The following is a 23360-nucleotide window of genomic DNA, read 5'->3' as shown; positions in this document are numbered from 1 at the left end:
TTAAAGTCAAGGACCATCTCTAAAATTTAATATTTATAATGATGGATATCTACTTCTATTTTTGGTTACCGATGGATATCTACTTCGAATTTACAACCTGTAGCTTCCTTAAAAATAAAAAAAAACTGTAGGCTATATGTCAGTAAATATATGTTTTATTTAGAACAATTTATTTTTTAAAAATATTTAAAGCAAATTGAGGGAGTATAATAAGTTCTTATTGTTCAATTTTTTTTTTCTTTTCGAGAAGGCAGAGATAGGTAAGACATCAGGGTGATTCTCAATAAAGTAAATATCTATTTTATACCACCTACTTATAATATATTATTAAAAAAGAAAAATATATATACAAGGAAGACCAAACCAAAACTCTCGAAAGCAAGAAAAAACAAAAACAAAGAAAAATGGTCCTAAAAAAAGGTGCAGATCAATCACCTTTAAATTTTCCCCTAAAAAGAAGGCAAATCTTTTTTTTTTTGAATGGCAAAAATATATATATATATATATATATATATATATATATATATATATATATATATATATATATAAAACAAATGTACAAGTACACCAACAAGATGCCAAAGGACACCCCACACACCGCACTAGGGCCCACCCGAAGCCTCACAGACGAGGGAGGGGGAGGACCCCAAAGGCACCAACCAAACAACACACCAAGAAAAAGAAAAACCACCCAACAGGCCCCCGGAAAGGGACCCACCACTCCTAACCCACCCAACAAGGAAAAAGGGCAAGGAGAGAGCGAAGAAGACATGCCGGAAAGGTGAAGGCAAGGAACCCCACCAGCACCCCAAGAACCCCAGAAACACAACCAGCACAAAACCCTACCGATGCTAACAAAGGACGGGCTACACCTCCCATTCATAAAAAGAGCAGGAACTAGCAGGGCACTTAGCCAGGAACCACTTCCAAGCTAAGAGTTTTGCTCTATCCACCACCGACCCCTCACTATGGGCGCCACCAGAAAAAATAAGGTCATTCCGAGAGGTCCAGATGGTCCAAATAACAGCATGCCAAACTATAAGTAAACCTATCCTCACACGCTTCCCCCTACCTAATCCTGTAAAGGAAAGGAACTGTCGGGCTAAACCTAAAGGGATCATAAACTCCCAACCCAACCACCTAGAGACCTGGTACCACACAGGAAGGATAGACGGGCACGAGAGGAACAGATGCACCGATGACTCAGTCGGCTCATCACAAAAAACACACCCTACGCCCCCGACCGGGAGAGGGACACCACGATGAATAAGATTGGACCTGGTAGGAATTCTATCTAAGATAAGCTGCCAAGAGAAAACAACCACTTTAGAAGGAGCACCAGATTTCCGAACCCGCGACACCGCCTGCAGAACCTCACCACCCGAGGCGTCGGTACCCGACAACATGCCTGAAAGGTGACTGTAAGCCGATTTAACCGAGTACCGACCATCAGAACTGCGGGTCCAAACCCACCTATCCTCTCTATCAAGACGAGAGTTCTTGGTCACCACCACTAACAGCTCTTCCAGCAAGCCCGCCTCCCAAACAAACAGAGGCCTCCGCCACCTAAGGTCCCACACCCAAACACTCCCCTCCCAGGCACCTAACTCCCCCACTCTACCCTCAGACTGGAGCGAAAGCTGAAACAACCGACGAAATCTAACTCTCAGGAGGGTACACCCACACCACGGGTGTAACACCCTCCTTTTATTTAATTATTTTTATTAAGTTAGAATTTATTTATGTGATTTATTTTTACATATGAGGTGTTAGTATTTTATTATGTGGCATTATTCTATTATTTATTAGAATATGAGAATTATTAGTGTAAGTAGAATTGGAGGTTGGAATAGAAAGAAGAATAAGTTATTGGGCCTAAATAGATTTAGGAAGAGTGATTGATATTATAAATAAGGAAGATTAGGTTAAAAAGAGTTGGGGGACGTTAAACCGCTTTTTGGAGAAAGAGGAGAACTCAGAGAGAGAGAACCCTAGGAACGAAGAACGCTGCTTTTGATTTTAGAAAAACAATCTAAGGTAAGGGTGAGACTATCTTTCACTAATATTAAGCTGTAGATCATTAGATTGCATCTAACATGTTTTTAGGATGAGTTTTGTAAGATTATGAGAATTAGGGTTTGAGTGAGAATTGATGATTAGGTGATGAAAAACCGTTGAATTGATGTAAGGGGGGAGTCTCTATTCATCATAAGGGTTGTATGATCATATGGGTAGTGAAAGGTTTTGTTTTCTATTTTGTTTTTCATGGTCTTTTGATATTTTTATTTATTAATGACTAATTATTTATCGATGCTTATTTGTTTTTTTTTATCCATCGATACCTCTACATTAATGGATCCTATTTTACGTAAACTATATTTGAGATTTCAAGTTATGGTTTTATCAAATGCCTCTGCCGAAATTGATGTGAAACAAACCCTTCTATTTGTTCTACCTTATACTACTATTTTGAATTAATTTATCTCCCTTTCCGTTCTCCTTGAATTTTATGTTGTCCTTTTATGTCATCCATGCTGTTGAAAAACTATAGTCACTTTAACATCTATCATCTTGCATTCATTTATTTATTGTTATTTTTAATCAAATATAATTGATACAAAGTGATTTATAAAGCAGAATCTTATGTATTGATTGAATCCTTTACTTTGTTGATGTAATTGTTTGCGTCTTTAATTGATTCACATATATTTGTACTTCAATTTAATTTTGAGACATAATGCAAAATAAAGACTATATATATATAATATAGGGTTATGATAGAAGACACCTTTTATGAAGGTGTCTTTTATCAAGTTACTCTATGAGCATTTGTTAAAAGACACCAACTACTTTTTATGAAGGTGTCTTTTATCAAAGTTATAACTAAAAAAGTGAAAATCACACCTTGAGGTGTGACTTGATAAAAGACACCACACTACTTTTTATGAAGGTGGCTTGTAACATAACCCTATATATATATATATATATATATATATATATATATATATATATATATATATATATATATATATATATATATATATATATAGGGATAGGATAGGGATAGGATCAAATGACACCAAGGTGTCAAATTAAATTTGACACCAAATCCTAGCCATTAATACTTTTTTAATCTAACGGCTCTCATAAATTCATTAAGTGCTCACATGCTTGATCAAATGCCCTACCTTTTAATTTTAGAAATAATTTATTCTTTCTTCTTTTGGTTAATTCATTTCCAAAAATTATCTGATTCTATGTTTTTTTTAAGGATTATACATGGCTTATTATTAAGGCTCTCTTGCACATGTTTTATCCCTATTTCATTACTTCAATTAACCCTTGTTTTTGTGGCGGTTGTCCAACTCTTAATTTTCGTTTTGCTCATCCTTGAGTTTATTCCTGTTATTTGACTTTTCTTCTTAAAAAAAAAGTGGCATGGAAGTGGTGTAAGGGAAGATAGAAAAATAGAAGATGGAAGTTGTGATGGTGAATAGCTTGGGAAGTGAAACATAAAATTCTTATATAGCAAAAAAATAGTGGCAATTGGGTTTTGGAGTAATGAAATAGGGGTAAAACATGTGCAAGCCCTAATAATAAGCCATGTAGAATCCTTAAAAAAAATTGAATCAGAGAATTTTTGGAAAGGAATTAACCAAAAGAAGACTGAATAAATTATTACTAAAATTAAAATGTGGGTCACTTGATCAAGCATGTGAGCATTTAATGAATCGATGGAAACCGTTAGATTAAAACTGTATTAATGGTTAGGATTTGGTGTCAAATTTAATTTGACACCTTGTGTCATTTGATCCTATCCCATATATATATATATATATATATATATATATATATATATATATATATATTCGGTTATCAAATATTTTGAGGAATATTTGTTTTAACCATCATTTTTTTTAGAATATATGTTCAGTTCATGCATTATTGCTTTCTTTGAGTGCCTATCTTCAATTATGGAATGTGTGGACTACTTTGGTTGTTTATGTGAACTTGTGCATTAAAGAATTATTTGATGATGCGTAAAGATGTGCAGTATAAAGATGTGTATTCTAAAGATGTGTAATTGTCGAGTCATATAAAGACGTGCATTGATGAGTCATTACTTGGTGTCCATGCATATATTGCTGAGTCTTATTTAAGATGTAAGTGTCGGTCTAAGTCAAGGAGTTATAAGATGTTCATGAAGTTCTAAGACGTAAGATGTTGAGTCCATGCATACTCATTTATAGATGAGGGCTCATGCCCTGGAGCTTTTGCTCAACCACGACGATGGAGCTTTTGCTAAACCACGACGATGAGAGCTTATGCTCAACCACGACGATGAGGGCTTATGCCCTAAAATGGTACCACATGCATTTGCATTTTCATGATGATCAAAGATGGTTTAAGACGTTAAGAGTTGCATAGTCGAGTCAAGATGGTTGAAGATGAAGAGTTGCATTGTCAAGTCAAGTCGTTAAGTTATGAAGTTAAAAGAAGTATTTAATGATGAATTATTATGATGATACATGACGATGTTTATGAGTATATTTATGATGATGCATGACGATGTTATGATTAATATTTGATGTTATGTGATGATTGTTTGCGACCAGTAATCGGTGATATATGAAGGTGTTCATAATTGATAATTGATGATATATGAAGATGTTTATGATTAGTATTAAGATGATATATGATGATGCTTATGACTAATATTTTGTAGATATGTGATGATATTTATATGATGATATATTGCTAAGATGAAATGATGATGTCTATGTATTTGATTATAGTTGTTAAATTATAAGATGTTTATATTGTTAAATGTAATTTATGATTTATGAGCTTAATATTATTGTTTGAGAAATCTCACCCCTTTGCTTGAAAATGTTGCCCTTCGTATGGGTAACTTGCAGGTAATCAAGATTAGGCGTGGTCGTGAGTGGACTCCTCACAGTGTGTCTTTAGGTGCTCTGATACGTAACAGGATGGGAGTTTTGACATTATTTCTATTCCTTACGTATTGTTTTAAGAGATTTATAATGAAGTTGTTGGATTTGAACTAATTATTATGTTTTAGACTATTTATGAGATTTTTATGATGAGGTCTTCGTGCCAAAGACTATTTTTAGAAGTTGATAAATTCCGCTGCAAAGTATTAATTAATTGTTGATTGAATTTTGAAGGATAAATATTAATTTATTCCATTTATGACTTTTAAGAAATGTGACATTCGGTTTTGTGATGAAAAACTCTGATTCTATTTATGAAAATTTTTACGTTGGGAAAACGGGGTGTTACAACGGGTCATGCCATAACTGGGTTGAGAGGCCATTCCCGATGACCCTGGCAACCCCCTCCGAAAACCAGTCTCCAAAAGCCTCCCTGTCACCCCCCAAGAGGGAGACATTCGACCACCACGATGACACCCCCCGAAGGCCGGACGGCCTAGCCCCAAGATGGGGAGAGGGGAGACACCCACCATAACGAGCAAAAATGATATCTCTCCAAATACCACCCTCCCCCACAAGATACCGCCACCTCCACTTAGCAAGGAGGGCGAGGTTGACCTGACGAAGATCCCTCACCCCCAAGCCCCCCTCACGCTTCGGCTTACAAACCACTGACCACGAAACCCATGTGATACTCCTGGTCCGCTTGACCCCTCCCCAAAGGAAATCCCTCTGAAGATGAACAATTTTCTTCCACACCAAGACAGGCATTTTCATGACCGACATATAGAAGATAGGAATCAAATTCAGAACAGAGTTCAGAAGGACAACCCTACCCCCAAGGCTAACATACTTATTGCCCCAGGAGCCAAGCCTACTAGCAAGAGACTTAAGGAGGGGCTGCCAAGTCTTCTCAAGGCGGGGATTCGCGCCGATGGGCAAACCGAGATAAGTAAACGGGACACTGCCCACCTTACAGTAGAGAAAACGCTCCGCCAATCCAAGAAATTCCCCCCTCCCCCCCCCCCCCCCCCCACATTAACCCATGACCCGGCTCTTCGAAAAATTAACCTTGAGACCAGAAGCAAGCTCGAAACACCTAAGAATCGTTTTAAGAGCCCATAGGTTTGCCATCGTCGCCTCCCCTATAAATAAGGTATCATCTGCATACTGGAGATGGGAGATGGCAAGACCAGAGGCGGCCACTTTAAAACCTTGATACGAACCCCTAGATACAGCGGAACGGACCAAACCACTCAGCCTCTCCACCACCAGAAGGAACAGGAAGGGAGCCAAAGGATCTCCCTGCTTAAGCCCTCTATGAATATTGACCTCCTCGGTTGGGCAACCATTGACAAGGACAGAGAGATTCCCACTGAAGACACAAGCACGATTCCACCTACACCACCTATCACTGAATCCAAGCCGCCTCATCATGTAATCAAGAAAACTCCAGCTAACAGAATCATAGGCCTTTTCAAAATCAACTTTAAATAAGACACTCCTTTTTGGACTTCCTGGCCACATCAATGATCTCATTGACCGCAACCACCCCATCCACAAGCTGACGACCTTTAATAAAAGCCGATTGATTGGAGGAAATCAGCTTATCCATTACAGGTGCGAGCCTACCCGCCAAAACCTTCGCCACCAACTTGTAAAGAGAACCAAGAAGAGAAATGGGTCGAAAGTCACCTATGTGAGTAGGGGAGGGAACCTTGGGGATGAGAGTGATAAAGTACGATGAAAAGGACCGAGGAAGAGTAGCAGAGTAAAAGAATTGATCAAACATGGTAACCACCTCTTCCTTTAAAAGATCCCAAAATCTTTTATAGAAGGAAAAATTGAAACCATCCGGGCCGGGGCTTTTCTCCCCATCAGACTCTAGAACAATCTTCCTTATCTCCTCTTCACCAAACGGGACAACCAAACCACCCAATTCCACCTCAGAGAGGCTAAGGAAAGCCACCCCATCGAGAGTAGGACAGTCCACCAAAGCTTCTGAGAAGTGATTCCTAAAATAGTCCACAATCTCCTTTTGAATCTCCGGAACACTCTCCACCCACCTACTACCCACCCTAAGCGCCAAAATAGAGTTCCTCCTCCTTAACTTAATACTAGAGTGAAAATAAGCAGAATTAGCGTCTCCTGCACGCAGCCACTTCGACCGCGATTACTGGAAGAGCTGGGACTCTCTAGCTCTCAGGAGCGCCCAAAGATCATGGAACCCCTTGAACCTTGCTTCCGTATCAGCCGGGGACAAAGTGGCGACTTCTGGCTTGAGATCAAGAAGTTTGATTGCCTCGACCTGCGCCTCAATCCGACCATCCAAGCAACCAAAAGCCTAAGAGTGCCACACCTTAAGGTCACTTTTCAAGGTCTTGAGATTCGCCGAGAGCCTAACCGCCATCCACTCTGGCGGCCTAGAACGGTTCCAACTACGATCCACCACTCCCCCCAGGTCAGGATGAGATAACCAAAAATTATTGAACCTAAAAAGCTTGGGTCCCCAACTTTAGGAGGAGTATCTCAGAACCACCGGGTTGTGGTCTGAGACATCTTTAGGAAGTGCCCATTGCGTCGCCTCCCCCCTAAGGTCCCACCATCCTCCTGAAAGCAAGAAACAATCCAGCGTACTCAAAGCACCTCCATTTGGTTGGCACCAGGTAAAAAGCCTACCAAGGAGAGGAAAATCGAAAAGACCCATTCTATGCACAAAGACGGAAAAGTCACGAATCTCGCTCCCCGAAGAGTTGCCATTACCGAACGGGGTGCCCCTCCTTTCAGACTCATGAAGAACAAAGTTGAAATCACCAGCCATACACCAAACATCCCCCCTGAAGGAATCTTTGAGAGATATCAGCTTATCCCACATCTCCCTCTTATCGGCAATCGAGCATTTAGAGTAAATATTCACCACAAAGCAGAGGTCCCTCAAAACCCCCCACTCCAGGCACACACCAAAAAACACCTGCCCAGCAAAAGAAAACACCGCATGACCTTTAGAGGTGCACCAGATGGAAAGAATACCCCCACTATTACCTACGGCCGGGACAAAACTCCAATCGCAAAAAGAATTGCCCTATAAGTAATGAACAAGGGACTCCGACACCGAACACAACTTAGTCTCTTGAATGAGCACACAATCGAGCCTATTAGAAGAGAAAAACTCTCTGACCTTCCTCCTCTTAATCCTACCCCCCAACCCACGGACATTGAAGGAACCAATAATCATGAAACACCTCTAGTCTCACCCATGGCGGCCTTAGCCGCACCATCACATGCCTCTAAGGACACTAACCTAGACTCTGAAATAAGATCTTCAACATGAAACACAACACCTAAAACCTTCCCATCACTAAGGACACGTTTGGCAATAAAGCTGTCAGATGGACCAACCGGACTCAACGGAGAACCTAAATCTGGAGCAATAAAGAGAAGGGCCGTCGCAGACGGCATACCCACAAGCTGAGTAGTATGACAAGCACTCGGAGTAGTCCCCACCCCCACCATGATGGGCGATGTGACCCCCTCACCATGCATAACACCAATAAAGAGAATAGGGGTAGTAGTACCTGATGCCCTAAAGGATGTCGAATGAAAATCCACCGCTCCACGCTGCCCCGAAAAATCCCCCAAGCTCTCCCCATGATATCCTTCCTTGAAAAGTTGTCGAGAAGTACTAGAACCAACCCCCATACTCAAGGATCCTTTCTTCTTCGGTCTTCCTCTTGATTTCTTACGCGGCCTCTCTCTTTTCTTCTTGAGTTGAGCACCTCTAGAGAAAAAATCGGGATGAGGTGGGGACCCCGAACGAGGCGAAGAGATAGTAGACGACACCACCCGCGGCCTAGAATCACCACGAGATACCACCGGAAAAAGAAGGCAAATCTCTAATAAAAGAAAGCAAAGCGGTCCTCTCCCCATTATTGAGGAGTGGGTCGGATGGTGCCCCTTGTTTAAGAAAAACTCATAATTTCTTTATTACATAAATTTTGGTATCATTGTTTAACTAAAATACTAATTGAAGGATAATCTTGTTTAGGTGTTTTTGGTAAATAAGAATGGTTGTTTTTGGTCCGAATGTGCTTTTTATGATCGCATTGCGATTCTTTTTCATAATGCGATTCTTTTTTACGATCGCATTGCGCTTTTTCATGTTCACATGTTATTTAGGCATATATTTAAGTCTTTGTTGTAAAATTTTAGGTTATTATAAAAAAAAAGGATTTTTTTACAATATGTTTTTAAATGTTATTCATCGATATCTGTAAATATTCATGGATACTTTGAAATATGTGGCTAATCCGCCTATGAAAAAAATATAACATCATTAAAATTATAAATTAGTAGAAAATAATTAATGTAGTTAGAAAGTGATAATGCTACAATATTTTTATTTTTGTGGTGATCGGAGTTTGAACCCCAAATCTTACATATATTATGTGTTGTACCTACCAATTGAGCTAAGCTCACGAGGACTAATGCTACAATAATAACATGTGGTAAAAAGTTATTTAAAATATTATATGTGGTAAAAAGCCTCTTAGAAACAGGTAAGAAAGTGAAGAGTTGAAGTAACCAAAATATAGATGAGAGAAGCAAGTATGATTGTGCGGTAACTTCCAAGAAACGAATCAGCAACAAAAGCTCCTAAGAGAGGAAGTAGAGCAGCAGTTCCAGACCAAACATTCACATTCTTTGCAGCTGTTGCAGTGCTCTGGTTTAGTGGCCCTGTTAGATATGATATCAAGTTCCCTTGAATTCCATAATATGATACTCTCTTTTCCACTTCCACGCCTAAATTAACATTGATAATTCATTTCAGGTGGCCAAAACTGCCACAGGTGCAAAACTTAGTGGGCGGTTTTATTGTTTTTTTCTTAGGGGGCCAAAATCGCAACTTTGAAAAAGTTAGGGGGCTAAAACTGCTATTAAGACTAAATTAAATTTTTCAAAATTTATAAGTTAACAACTATTATATATTTTGAAATGTGCTTAGGAAATTTCATAAGATTTTTTTAAGAGGGCAAATAAGTTATTTATTAAACGAGTGAATCATCAATTTAGTCCCTGAATTTTCACGCGTCGGCCAACTTAGTCCCTCAATTATGCAAAATTTCTAATTAGTCCCTAAATTTGTAAATTGTCAATCAATTTAGTCCTTCTGTTCAAACGGAGGGTTAACGGGCTGACGTGGCCGTTAACCTCTCACATGTCATACGCCACGTAGGTAGGGACTAATTTGGCCGAAAATAACAAACATTTTGAAGGACTAAATTGATTGATTTGCAGAAATTTTTTTGGCTTCTTCCCAAACAGCTCTTTTCTTCCCCAATGTATCTATCTTCCCCAATTGTATAAAATTGGAACCCTAATTAAACAATCTGCAATCTACATTCTAATATCACCTAAATTTCCTCCAATAATAAGTGGTCCAGTTCCAATTCTTCCCCAATTTAAAAAACTTGAAACCCTAATTTTTTCGTATTGAATTTGAAAGCCAAAATCCACAAAATTTCTTGAAGCAAAACTATTTAAATTGAATCTCCAATGATGGGGGGTGGGAATATGGGAAAAAACTGTTATTAAAGTCGAGCTTCATCTTCAAGCTCCAACTTTAATGGTGATGAAAAGAGGTTGAAGATGATTCAGAAATGTAACCTTCAAATACATCCCTAAGTAATATTAAAAACCATCAAATAAGTCCCAGAATTTTTTAATCATATATCAAATAGATCCTTGAAATTACAGAACATACAAATTGAAACTGAAATATTATATAGGCAAAAGTCATAGGTCATAAGTCATAAGTCTGAGAAATTACATAGGCAAAAGTAACCCAATTTTGGGGCATTAATAAGTCATAAGTCTTAAACGGCAAGTTAACCAAAAAGAAACCCAACTATGGGGCATAATTCAAACAAGCCTAAATATTACAAATCCAAAACATCTATTAAACTCCAGGAAGCATCGCTTCTTTGGAAATCCGGGAGTTGGTATAAAGTCCATGAATTTAGTAGGTTGAGTCGAACCAGGTGGACCATAGGTAGGATATGGAACCCTAATCATGCCAGCAGGAGGTTGATGAGTTGATGCAGGACCCCTCATTGGTTTTTGCTTAGGTCTATCAGCTGAAGGAACCGGTCCTCTAAGGCCATACCTCCTTGGTGCAACACGCTGAAATTGCAAAATCAATCAAATTAGTCCCTAAAATCATAACATAATCAATCATATCAGTCCTTCAGTTAATATACTAATTGCTAAAACGATCCTTAAAAATTAAGAGTCATACCTGTCCAGCATTTACAATAACATTTCCTGCAGTTTCTGCATTTCCAGGCACAACATTTTGTGGCACAGAGTATGAAGCATTTCCAGGCACAACATTTTCTGGCACAAAGTTAGGAGCATTTTCTGGCACAACATTTTCTGGCACTTCATTAGGAGCATTCCCAGCATTTTCATCCACAACATCTACATTGCCAGCATCAATCCAGTCCTTTGGTCTTCTACTAACACCTTGCTCCATACAACTTCTTGCATTATGACCAAGCAATCCACACCTCCCACATTGAGTGTCATTATAGGTCTTCTTTATCTGACTTCCACAAACAGATTCCTCATTACCATCCTTTCTTCTAGCCTTCTTTGGTCTTCTTGGAGCCCTTTTAACCTTTGGTGGCACAGGTTTGTCATAAGGAGTTGATTCCCAATATATTTGGGAATTAACTGGCTTAATGAAGTAGTTGTATGTTGCCCTATAAGATCCAAGGGTCAACCAAGCATGACAATGGTCTTCTGGCTTTAAACCTCTCAATGCAAGGGCTGATCATGCATGCATACATGGCATTCCTGTTGCATTCAAATCCAACATGTTCCAGTTCAAATCCAAAACACCAAAATAAATCATGTTCAACTATTGAAATCCAAACCAACACAAAAGTATAAAAATAAAACACTTACCAGTTAATTGCCAAAATCTGCAGGTGCAAGTTTGCTTAAATATATCAACATCCACCTTGATTCTGCAGTTGTTTTCTATCTGATACCTTTGCCTTGGATTATCACCACTCCACACTGGTGTCCAATTGTGATTGGCAAGCTTCTCTTTCTCTAGCCTACTTTGCTGCCAAGGACACAGTGGTCCAGCTCTCCCATCAAGTTTCATCTTGTTATGACTCATTTTTCTCATAACATAGCATCTAACATCCTCAGCCAAAGTGAGTATTGGTTTCCCTCTATAGTTCAAGATCTTTGCATTGAAAACCTCACAAGCAGTGTTCACTATGTTATCTGCCTTGCAATTTTCACTAAAATAAGCTTTAGTCCATGCTTACTTTGGCCATTTATTAAGATACTCCCATGCCTTCTCATTAAGCCTCTTCACCCTCTCCATAATGCGGTTGAATTGAGTGGGAGTTGTTGCCCTTGCACACTCCCATACCACTCCTCTCAATTCCTTTACCTTCCATTGTTTTGTGAAGTTCCTCCATAGATGCATCACACAATATCTATGTGGCACCCCTGGCATCACTTCCTGCATGGCTGGAATCAAACCCTGCCAATTTTAACAATGACAGAAACAATTTTCCCTGAATTATATCAATATCCATCAAAATAGTCCCTGAATTATATTAATTACTAATCAACATAGTCCCTGAATTATATTACTTACTATCAAAATAGTCCTTGCATTATCTTACATACTATAACATCAGTTCTAAAACTATAACATTTTCAGCTATTACTATACATCAGTATGCATGCAAAAAGGGACATAACTTGAATGAGAAAAAGACTAAGATGGTTATTCATACCTTTTGCATGTCTGAGATGAAGTTCCATCCATTACGCTCATAATTTCCTAGATCTTTATGTAGTAATTCCAAAAACCATTTCCAATTATCTTTATTCTCCACATCCACAATGGCATAAGCAATGACATAAATATGGTTATTTCCATCTTGTCCCACAGCAGACAACAGTTGCCCTCCATAATACCCCTTGAGAAAGCATCCATCTAACCCAATCAATGGTCTACATCCTGCCTTAAAACCTTGTTTACATGCATCCAGACAAACATAAAACCTTTTGAATTGTGGAGGGGACTGTGGCATTGGTGTTGTATTCATCCTCACAGTTAAATTTGGGTTACTCCTCATTAGTTCATTGGCATAATCCCACAACAAACCATATTGCTCCCTTTCACTGCCTTCAACCAAATCTCTTGCTTCCTTTGTTGCCCTAAAGATCATATTGTCATCCAATATGACCTTATAATCAGTCTTGAACAAATCCTGTATCTGTCCATGCTTAATTTCAGGATTAAACCTCAACACTTTCTCAAGCATCTTAACCACCCATTTCCTATTTGCCTGTATATTCTTAAAATCTGTAGGGCAGTCATGTTTACTTACAAAAGTTTTTATCTGAAAACATTTACTCTTTTTATTCCTCCCACAGAATATTACCCAGTTGCATGTTTCATGCTTGCATTCAGCCCTTTCCCTGTCCTTATCATTCTTCAACCACTTAATATCTTTCCCCTTGTGAATGGTGTAATCCTTAACAGCATCCTTAAATTTTTGAAGCGTTGGAAACTCCATTCCAAGTTCCAATTTTACCTCACCAAATCCAGCATTTTCATTAAATTGAGGATAAACTATATTCCTATTTCCATCACCTTAATCATCAGTGCTTATTGGAGTCCTTAACTCCTCAGAAACATAGTTGTCATTGTCATTGCATACGTCATTAGGCTCAGACATTTCAATGTTAACCTGGCTAGCATTACCTACCTCACAGTGAGAGTCCCTATGTCCAGCCATATAATCTACCTCAAAATCACTGTCATCACTAGAAGAATCAAACACAAGTGGGCCATCATCATTAATGGTCACCCTAGTCCCTCTTGAGTATCTCACTGGTCTTTTTCTTTTTGGTGTAGTAGTTTGTTTTTCCTTGCCTTTGTTTTTAGCTCCTTTTGTTCCAACCTTTTTCTGAGTTCCTTTGGTGACATTTTCCTCAACCTGAGTTTCTTGCTGGGTGACTGTTTCTTGAGGCTGACTTTCTTCAGCCTCACTTTCTTGAGCCTAAGTGACATTTCCTCCTCCATCATTATCAACCATATTGTCTTCTTCCATTCCTTGAGTTGCACCAATATTGCCTTCTTCCCTTCCTTCAGTAGCACCAACATTTTCCTCCTGCATATCATCAACACTTTCCTCTTCATTACCAACCCTATTTTGCACATTAGCAACCAAACAGTCCACCACTTTTCTTTCCTCAGCAGTTAGTATGTCAACCTCCATAACTTTAAATGGTTCCTCCTCAGTTGTTTTCCCATTTCTCAGAGATTCTTCCATTGCTCTCTCAAGCTCCTCCCTCTCTTTAGTTGTTAATGGAACAATTTCAACCTCATCGCTATCAACCACATGTTGTGCATATATTTCAAGTTCATTACCATTAGACCTTGCAGCTTGCACCATATCCAAAACATGTTGATCACTTGTCAATGGAGTCAAGCAGATGTTCAGATCATTTGCAACACCCTCATACGACTTCATGTACCCTAGTTTAGATACCTAGAAGTAACTTATGCAATGTTTCACCATCTTCTCAATATCCCACAAACACAACTCATCGACATATATCTTTTCCCATACACAAAATTCACCGCCAACGTATTGCAGCCTCCGATTCTCATTTCGCACTAAATCACCACCATGATGCAGTAGTATTAGTGTGATATGGTCTTCCATCCTATAGATTTCAGCATTTCGGCAAGCTTAGTTTTAATCACAAACAAAATAACAACAAAACACAAACCCTAAAATACAAACCCTATTTAGAAACTGTTTTATTCAACCTGTAATTTCCTTCATTACAAAGTTAAATGTTCATCAATTTTAGTAACCAACCAAAAAAAAAACCAAATTTTCAAATTTTTACAACTTAACCCAAAACCCTAAAAACGAATAATCAAACTAACTGTCTCAAAAACGCAAAACAAACACAATCAAAGAACAATGCAAGCATCAACGATCATAGAAACCAAATAAACAAGATGATCCAAACTTAAAACGAAAAAACCAAAAAACGGACATAAACAGGGTCAAAACGAACACAAAATCTTGATGAACAACAGGAAATGTGTTACCTTTAATCACAGTCTAACAGAGGAACTTCAAAAACGTCAGAATCGCCGGAGATGATGATGATTTTGGAGGGGTGAGAATGGAGAAATTTTTAGCGGGAAGGAGAAGGGTGAAGGATGTTTTTGATGGTTATGACTGAAATGTGAAGAAGGAGGAATATGTAATGCAAGGGCAAAATGGGAAAAGCAGGAAAAAAAACTGAAAAGTGAAAAATGAACTTTTTCCAAATCAATCAAATTAGAAATTTCGCATAATTGAGGGACTAAGTTGGCCGACGCGTGAAAATTTAGGGACTAATTTGATGGTTCACTCTTTATTAAACCCAGCAATTAAAGTACTACAAGTATTAAGATTGAAAGAATATATAAATTGCTAGAGGAGTGTGGGAGTTTACTTAAAGATATTTCTTTGCAGTCTAATTTTACAAATCAGTAGCAGTGGAGGTATGATCATTGCGGCAGTTACTCGGTTAAGTGTGCGTATAAATTGCTCACTAGCCAAGAGTCTTATAAAGTTACAGCTATCTCATATCTCATTTGGCACAAATAAGTTCCCCTAAAGGTTTTTATTTTGGCTTGGAGACTTCTTTAGAACAGGCTTCCGACTAAAGATAATTTGATGACACGTGACATTATTTCTCTTGACTCTTAGTTAACCGTTAATTGTTTGTCTTTAATATCTTTTGAATTAAGGATAAGAAAAAAAATATAAATTTTCAAGTTCGGGGGACATTTTGCACATAAGTGCAAAACTTCAGGGGGGGTATTTGCAAAACGTCATGTGGACTAACAGAAAAATTTGACGGAGGGGGTAAGTTGATTAACATTGTGCAATTTTTGGAGGGTAATTGACGTTTTGTTAATTTCAGGGGGGGTAATTGACGAAACTTACAATTACAGAGGGGTAATTGCCTATTTACTCAATTTTTATTATATATAATTTTACATATGTTTGACTTGTATTTTCAAGATAAGATTTCTTTTTGTGTGTACCATAAACAATACTTTTAAAACACTTGTTAGCTGATCCCTAAAAGATATATGTGAAGTGGTTGCATATAAAATGAATTTAGGAATGGGGGAGTATTTAATTACTTAAAATTAGAGATGGTTGACTTTGGTACTTATTTATTCTTCATGTGAGTAACATGCACGATTAACAATTTTTCTTTTTACAATTAAATTATTATTATTATGTAATTATTTAAAATTAGGGACGATTAGACTTGGATACTTATTTACTCTTCCTGTGAGTAACATGCACGATTAAAAATATTATTATTTTTTACAATACTTAAATATTTATCTTTACTTTTTTTCATCTTTCAAAAAAAAAAAAAAAACTTTACCTTTTTTCAATTTAAAATTGCACATATAAATTGCTTTTTCCCATTTCTCTCTGTTTGATGTCACTTTGTTGCATTCAAATCTATTTCAGACTCTAAATAAGGGGACTTCTGCAACGGACTATACCACCCAAACCGACTGACTCTTAACTGTTTGACAAACTCTTAGAAAAAGTCATATCGAGTTAAGAGCAATAATAACAATGAGACTGACATCACATCTTCATCCAAATCCTTACGAAATTAGGTGTATAGATACTAAATTCGGTTGGATAAATAATCATATTGAAAAAAAGAATGTGAACATGAGAGATGATAGGGGAAAAATAATTATTGTGCGTTCTGTTCGTGAGAGAATATAAAATAGTGAGTTGTCGGTAATTTTATGGATTTGTCAAAGGAGTTGGAGATTTTTGTGTAATTATTTTTCCAAACAATTTGATTCAATTAAAAAAACGTCACTTAATTTTAATTGTGTAATAAACATGTATTTTGTCCGCTCAACATAACACATCTGCAATTTTCCATTGTCGCTTGCCACAAAGCTCAAAAGTGAATGAATTTGAAATAATAAAGGTTTAATGATTTGTACAACAATAAAGTTGAATAAAAAAATTCACATAAAATAGAATGACATTTAAAAACTAAATTTTAAGATAAAAAAGTAAACAAATGATATCCAAAAACTAAATAAACAATTCATGTGACTTTTGAGAGATTCTACATTGAGTTTGATTATCACTTTAGACAAAAGGAATCCATAAAAATGATTTTGACACCACATATTTACCCTAAACCTTAAGAAATTAGGTATATGGGTCATATCACTTATATGTTGCTCAACATCTACTTCTGCATCCAATGCAGAACTTTAACTCACACTTAACACATTATTATTTTTCACTCAAGTATGAGACTCTCCGCATACGAGATCAACCATCATGAGTCAATCGCTTCCCCACAAAGTCGAAACGAGCTATGATGCCATCGTTAGACCTTATGAGGGAGCCATCACTGGTGTGGATCAACCCAATAAACAGAGAGGAACTAGACAAATGACAATGATACCACATCTTTACTCAATTTTTTTTAAGGAATTCTTTACTCAATTTTTAAGTATCACAAAATTCTAACACGTGCTTGGCACGGATATCTATACTACTTGTATAAAGATCTGACATATTACAAAAATTAATCAATGTATATCCTTATGAGATGATACCTTTGTGATTATAAATGTAAGATTTTGCAAAGTAAATGAACAAAGTAAACCCCATGACACTTAATCCAGTAAGTAGCCAATAAAAGTAATCAAGATGTGCCTTATTGATATTGTCACAAAACCAACTTTCATGACCATCTTTACCACTAAAATATTCTATCAAAGAAATGAGAAAGCCACTTAGAAAGCTTCCAACACCAACAATACTCAAATAGAGTGCAAGTCCCATGCTTCTTAGTTCATTTGGGACTTGATCATAGAAAAATTCCTGAAGACCAACCATAGTAAAAACCTCAGAAACTCCAAACAGAAAATATTGAGGAATCAACCACCATATACTCATTGGAACAGTTGCATTTGGATCATCAACAAGACCATGCTCTTGTGCTATTTTTAGTCTTTTAATCTCAACAAAGGCTGCAAATACTACTGTGAATATTGATATGAAAATTCCAGTGCCAATTCTTTGAAGCAATGTGATGCCTGAGGGTTTTCCAGTGATAATTCTTGCTTGTGGCACAAATATCCGGTCGTAGATGGGGCTAAAGAAAACAATGGCGACATTGGTTATCGTTTGAAGAGAGGCAGGAGGTATGTCGAAACCAGGAACTATTGTTTTCTGCATAGAACTCCCTTGCTTGGTGAAGAATGTAGAAACTTGAGCAAAGACAATGCCATAAACCAAAGTTGTAGCCCAAATTGGAACCAACCTTAGTACTGCCTTTGCTTCTTCGATCTCACTGTGACTACAAGTCTCGTCTTCTTTGGATCCCTTTGGTTTTAGCAATGCCATGTTGAGGAACCTGCCCTTGTTGAAAATACAATCAAAGTAAATTATGACATGTTCATAAATTACATTCTGTTTATTTCCATTTGGGACATTGATGTATTTTCATCATACAATGTATTATAAAGCTCAAAGAGTGACTTTAAAAACTGAAGAGAAAAACAAGATGAACTATATAATGTATTTCATATGTTCTACTTTCAGAATGCTACTAATTATATTAACAAAATTTAGTTACTAGACACAGAATTTCAAAACAAGCAGAAATAAGCATTTTTATTCTTACTTGAATTGTTCAGATTTTTGACGGCGAAGTAGTCCATCCTCTTCAATATCCGTTGTTGATAAGGTGTTTCGCCAATTTCTTACAGCTGCAACGAATACACGGCCGATTCTAAGAAAAGGACTCTTATTATTATCCTTAATGTTAAACCTATATGTCCTTGTTCCAAGCAAGAAAACAATCAAAGCAATGATCATTACAACACAAGAGATTCCAAATCCAAGAATCCAACTATAGTTATCTTGAATATAAGTCAAGATCGGAAGTGTTGCCATGGCACCTGCAACCATAGTAAAATACCACCAGTTAAAGAATGAGCTTCTAGCTCTATGCTCCTCGGGATATTTTTCGTCGAATTGATCCGCCCCAAAAGCTTGAACACAAGGTTTATGTCCACCTTGTCCAATGGCAACTAGATAGAGTGAGATGAAGAATAAGATTACTTGTGATTGAGTAGAACAAGATGTGAGTGAAGGAAGCATAGTTGAAAATGTTAACAAGCCTAGTCCCTGTAAATTATATTAAGCCAATGACCAACATCAAAACATGAGCCAATATGGCTATCTGTCTATCCCTATTTGCTTCTTTTTTTTTTTTTTTTTTTAAATATATGTGAAATCGTTAAAGGTTACTATAACATAGATAATTAATTGTAGCCACTTGATTGATATATCATACTGCCTCCGGTCACTGTTATAAACAAAAAAAATACTTTTTAGATTCAATAAATAAATGATGTATGTTGTCTACCACATACATCACTCATTCAATGAATCTAAAAAGTAGTTTTTAGCTAATAACAATGACAGGAGGGAGTGTACATCAAGATAATGAAAGATCGTGTGTTAGGATATGTAGAGTAAAGGGAAACTAATGTGAGATCTTCTGCTGAGGGAGTACAACAAATAGTGAAGAAAATAGTGCACAAAGTTAAATCAATATATAACTAAAGCCCAATCTGATTCTGCTCAGATCCGGCCCGAGTCCATTAACCATGCGATACCATACGACGAGCACACCCTAAAATCCACCAGATTACGGTGCAGGCCGATGGTTACCCACGAGGTTCAAGGGTTGACCACGCTCACGCAGGCCGAAGGTAGCTCCCCAGGGCTAAGGGTTACCCACATCCGTACCAACAGGTACAATTCTCATGATAAGGTTTGCCAGCCAAGTTGTACCTAACCCCTATATATACCTAGGCCTTAGCCTTAGGTCAGGTATGACACATCTTACCCTAAACTTGTGACCTCTCCTCATGAACCTCTCACTTTCTTGGGTGTCGGAACGTGTGCATGTACACAACCCCCCTTTGTCTCTACCAGGGGCTGACGATCAACCAACCTCACCAAAGTCATCATCTCACCACTGTTCAACCGAACCAGGAAAACGACAAATAGATCAGCGGATTAACCCCAACAGACGGCAGAACCAAGTAGCTCAACCATCCTCTTAGGTCATACCGAATCATTTCTAGACATACATTTTGAAAATTTCTCTCATAATTAGAGAATTTGATTTAAGTAGGGTTAATTAGTTTGTTATTTGGATTAGTCAAGGAAATTCTCTGTAAGTTTACTTTAGTTGATAAGGACATTGCATAATATATGTTGGGATCAGGGTTCGAATCCTAAAAAACTCACTTGTTCACCTTAAAAGATGAATGTTAACCACTAGACTACTTGACAAAAAAATAATAATAAACAAACAATGTAGATGGAATTTTAAAAAAAATGGTTTTTTACTTATAACAGTCATGGGAGGGAGTATTAAAATTAGAGTGTACTCCTTTTATTTTAAAATAAGTAACATTGTTTGACTATGTGCATTATTCATATAACATACTTTATCCATATTTTTCTACTATTAAATAAAGACAAATGGTCGAATATATCAAAGGTCAAAGATGTGCATTGACATGTGTGCAACAGTTAACAATATCACCTATTTTGGGACGGAGTGAGTATCTTTGAATACAAGAAATGTTAGGAACACTCTTTTTCTAGCACTCTCTCTAACAATCACTCTCATATTGAGTGAAATCCATGTAGGTCTAACCACTTTATGTGGGATCCATTTTCAAAATTTGATACCTACATGAATTTCATCAAATAGAAGAGTGAATATTAGAGACTAGAGAGTGTTAGAAAGAAGGTATCTATAACACTCCTCCTTTTTTTTGGTCGAAATAACACTCCTCCTTTGAATACTACAATTTTGAACATAGTATTTTAATGTGAAAGGTCTAGGAGAAAAATTGTGTAATTGTTACATTTTTTTTACTTGCATTTACAAAACAAAATTAGGACACTTGTTATATAGAAAAATTGAAAAACACATGAAAAGAATTTTGCAACAAATAATTTAAGGCCGTGATAATAAGTGGTCCAATGATAGTTTTTAAAGACACTAAAAGTATAAATTTTTTATTGAAAATAAAAATTTTAAAACGTAAAAAAAGTTGAATACACATTTTCCAAAAAAATAAATCTTTATTTAGTGTCTTTAAAGCATTAGTTGACGTTTTTCGATAATTTATACTTCTTCCAGAATGAAATATAAATGTAAAAAGTAGGTGAAAATCTGATGTATGTTGATAAACTTTTAACCATGTACATCGACTTTTCAACTATTAATTTTTGTTATTCTGATTATACCCTTAAACATATTTTCCTATAATAATGTTATATTGTTGGTGTTATTAAAAAAATAAGAATTTTTATTAAATTTTTTATATTATTGTTGTCAATACAAAATTATAACTATGGTTTGTTGAGTTTGTTACATTTGAAAATCACAAATATTCATACTTATAATTTTAATCTATATCAAAAAAATTATATAAAATATTGTTTGTAATTTACACGTAAATTTCGATAAAATATCGTTGTTAATATACACGCGTTAACGCAATAAAAAGATAAAAGAAAACGTAAAATATGATTGTTGTCAAATATAATAATTATTTAATAGATTAGAATTAGAATTGTAATGAAATAAAAGAAAATGTAAAAAAAAAAAAGTAAAGAACAGAACCAACCAATATATAGATAAGGGAAGCAAGTATGATTGTGCGGTAGCGTCCAAGAAAGGAATCAGCAATGAAAGCACCAAAGAGAGGAAGTAGAGAAGCAGTTCCAGCCCAAATATTCACATTTTCAGCAGCTTTTGCAGTGCTCTGGTTGAGTGGTCCTGTTAGATATGTTATCAAGTTTCCCTTAATTCCAAAATATGATATCCTCTCTGCCACTTCCACACCTAAACATAACATTTATAATCCATTTCAATTCTCATCATAATTTAAAAGGAATGTGAAAAGTAAACATATATTGTCCACTTTCCAGTGTGTTAGGAACTAGAATCTGTAGCAGCAATAAATTAATCCATTTTAAAATGGACTAATTCAAACTGCAGAAGATGATATAAAATTGAATTGGTGGATGACATAAGAAATATTAAATAGTAGAGTTTTTTTTGGTAACAAAATTTAGTTGAGTTGGGTTCCAAAGTTTCATCTGAGTCATACCAAATATCAAAGTTCAAAGAGCGCCGACACTTATATTTAGAGTAATATATCATCGTTTAGCAGCGGCGGCTGTAGGAGTTGAATTCATGCATTTATAGTGTCTAGACAATGAAGCACATTCACTCCTCGGATAAAGCGTGTCTTGATTGGTATCTAACACAGACGCGTATATTTATATTGAATTATGTGATTTTCTCAAACGGCATCGGCGTATTAGTGTCCAACAACCGTGTTTGTGCTTCATAGGTATAAACTAACTCTTTATGAAACCAACCTTTATTGTCACTATTAATTAATTAAGAGATATATGAAATTGTGTACCTATGATAAACCAAGCAGATTTCCAATAACCAGATTTGGACCTAACGGCAGGTTGTCCTCTGTAGTCAACGACTCCATCAACAAGAGCTAACTGAGCTTCTAACAACACTTCGTTGGATTCTGCCATCAAACAAACCTATTCGATAATTCACTTCTTTTTCATGAAATATAAGATTGTTTGTGTGTATGTATGTATCTGAATTGCAGAATTTTGAGCCTTGATTGATTGCTATGTCTCTTTCTTTATTTCTTTATTAAGGTGGTTCCGTGTGTTGAACTCTTTTATTGAACTGGTTTAGATTCTATGTGTAGGGTAATGAAAGATATTTTATTGAACAATGATGTCATCATGTGCAAAACATATATATATATATATATATATATATATATATATATATATATATATATATATATATATATATATATATATAGGGTTATGTTACAAGACACCTTCATAAAAAGTAGTGTGGTGTCTTTTATCAAGTCACACCTCAAGGTGTGATTTTCACTTTTTTAGTTATAACTTTGATAAAAGACACCTTCATAAAAAGTAGTTGGTGTCTTTTAACAAATGCTCATAGAGTAACTTGATAAAAGACACCTTCACAAATGGTGTCTTCTATCATAACCCATATATATATATATATATATATATATATATAGGGTTATGATAGAAGACACCTTTTATGAAGTTGTCTTTTATCAAGTTACTCTATGAGCATTTGCGAAAAGACACCAATTTACTTTTATGAAGGTGTCTT

The 23360-nt window shown here is 36.4% G+C and overlaps 1 protein-coding gene and 2 pseudogenes across 1 annotated transcript; all 3 read right to left on the bottom strand.

Moving 5' to 3' along the window:
- Window positions 1-866: 866 nt before the first annotated feature.
- Window positions 867-7830, bottom strand: LOC146927691 (uncharacterized; annotated as a pseudogene).
- A 1671-nt stretch (window positions 7831-9501) lies between these two features.
- LOC146927690 (uncharacterized) lies at window positions 9502-12787 on the bottom strand (annotated as a pseudogene).
- A 4747-nt stretch (window positions 12788-17534) lies between these two features.
- On the bottom strand, window positions 17535-22855 carry LOC146927689 (protein NRT1/ PTR FAMILY 5.10-like). Its single transcript, XM_085700935.1, has 4 exons — window positions 22600-22855; window positions 21793-22010; window positions 18756-19261; window positions 17535-18485 (listed from the first exon to the last, which is right to left on the bottom strand). Exons 1-4 carry the CDS (start codon window positions 22724-22726, stop codon window positions 17669-17671), a joined length of 1668 nt encoding a protein of 555 aa, XP_085557061.1. The 5' UTR covers window positions 22727-22855; the 3' UTR covers window positions 17535-17668.
- Window positions 22856-23360: the final 505 nt, after the last annotated feature.

Source organism: Medicago sativa, chromosome 4, assembly GCF_051527215.1.
Source record: "Medicago sativa cultivar Bolivia chromosome 4, Bolivia_mono, whole genome shotgun sequence".
NCBI classification, from domain to species: domain Eukaryota; kingdom Viridiplantae; phylum Streptophyta; class Magnoliopsida; order Fabales; family Fabaceae; genus Medicago; species Medicago sativa.
This window is presented reverse-complemented; position numbering and strand designations above follow the sequence as displayed.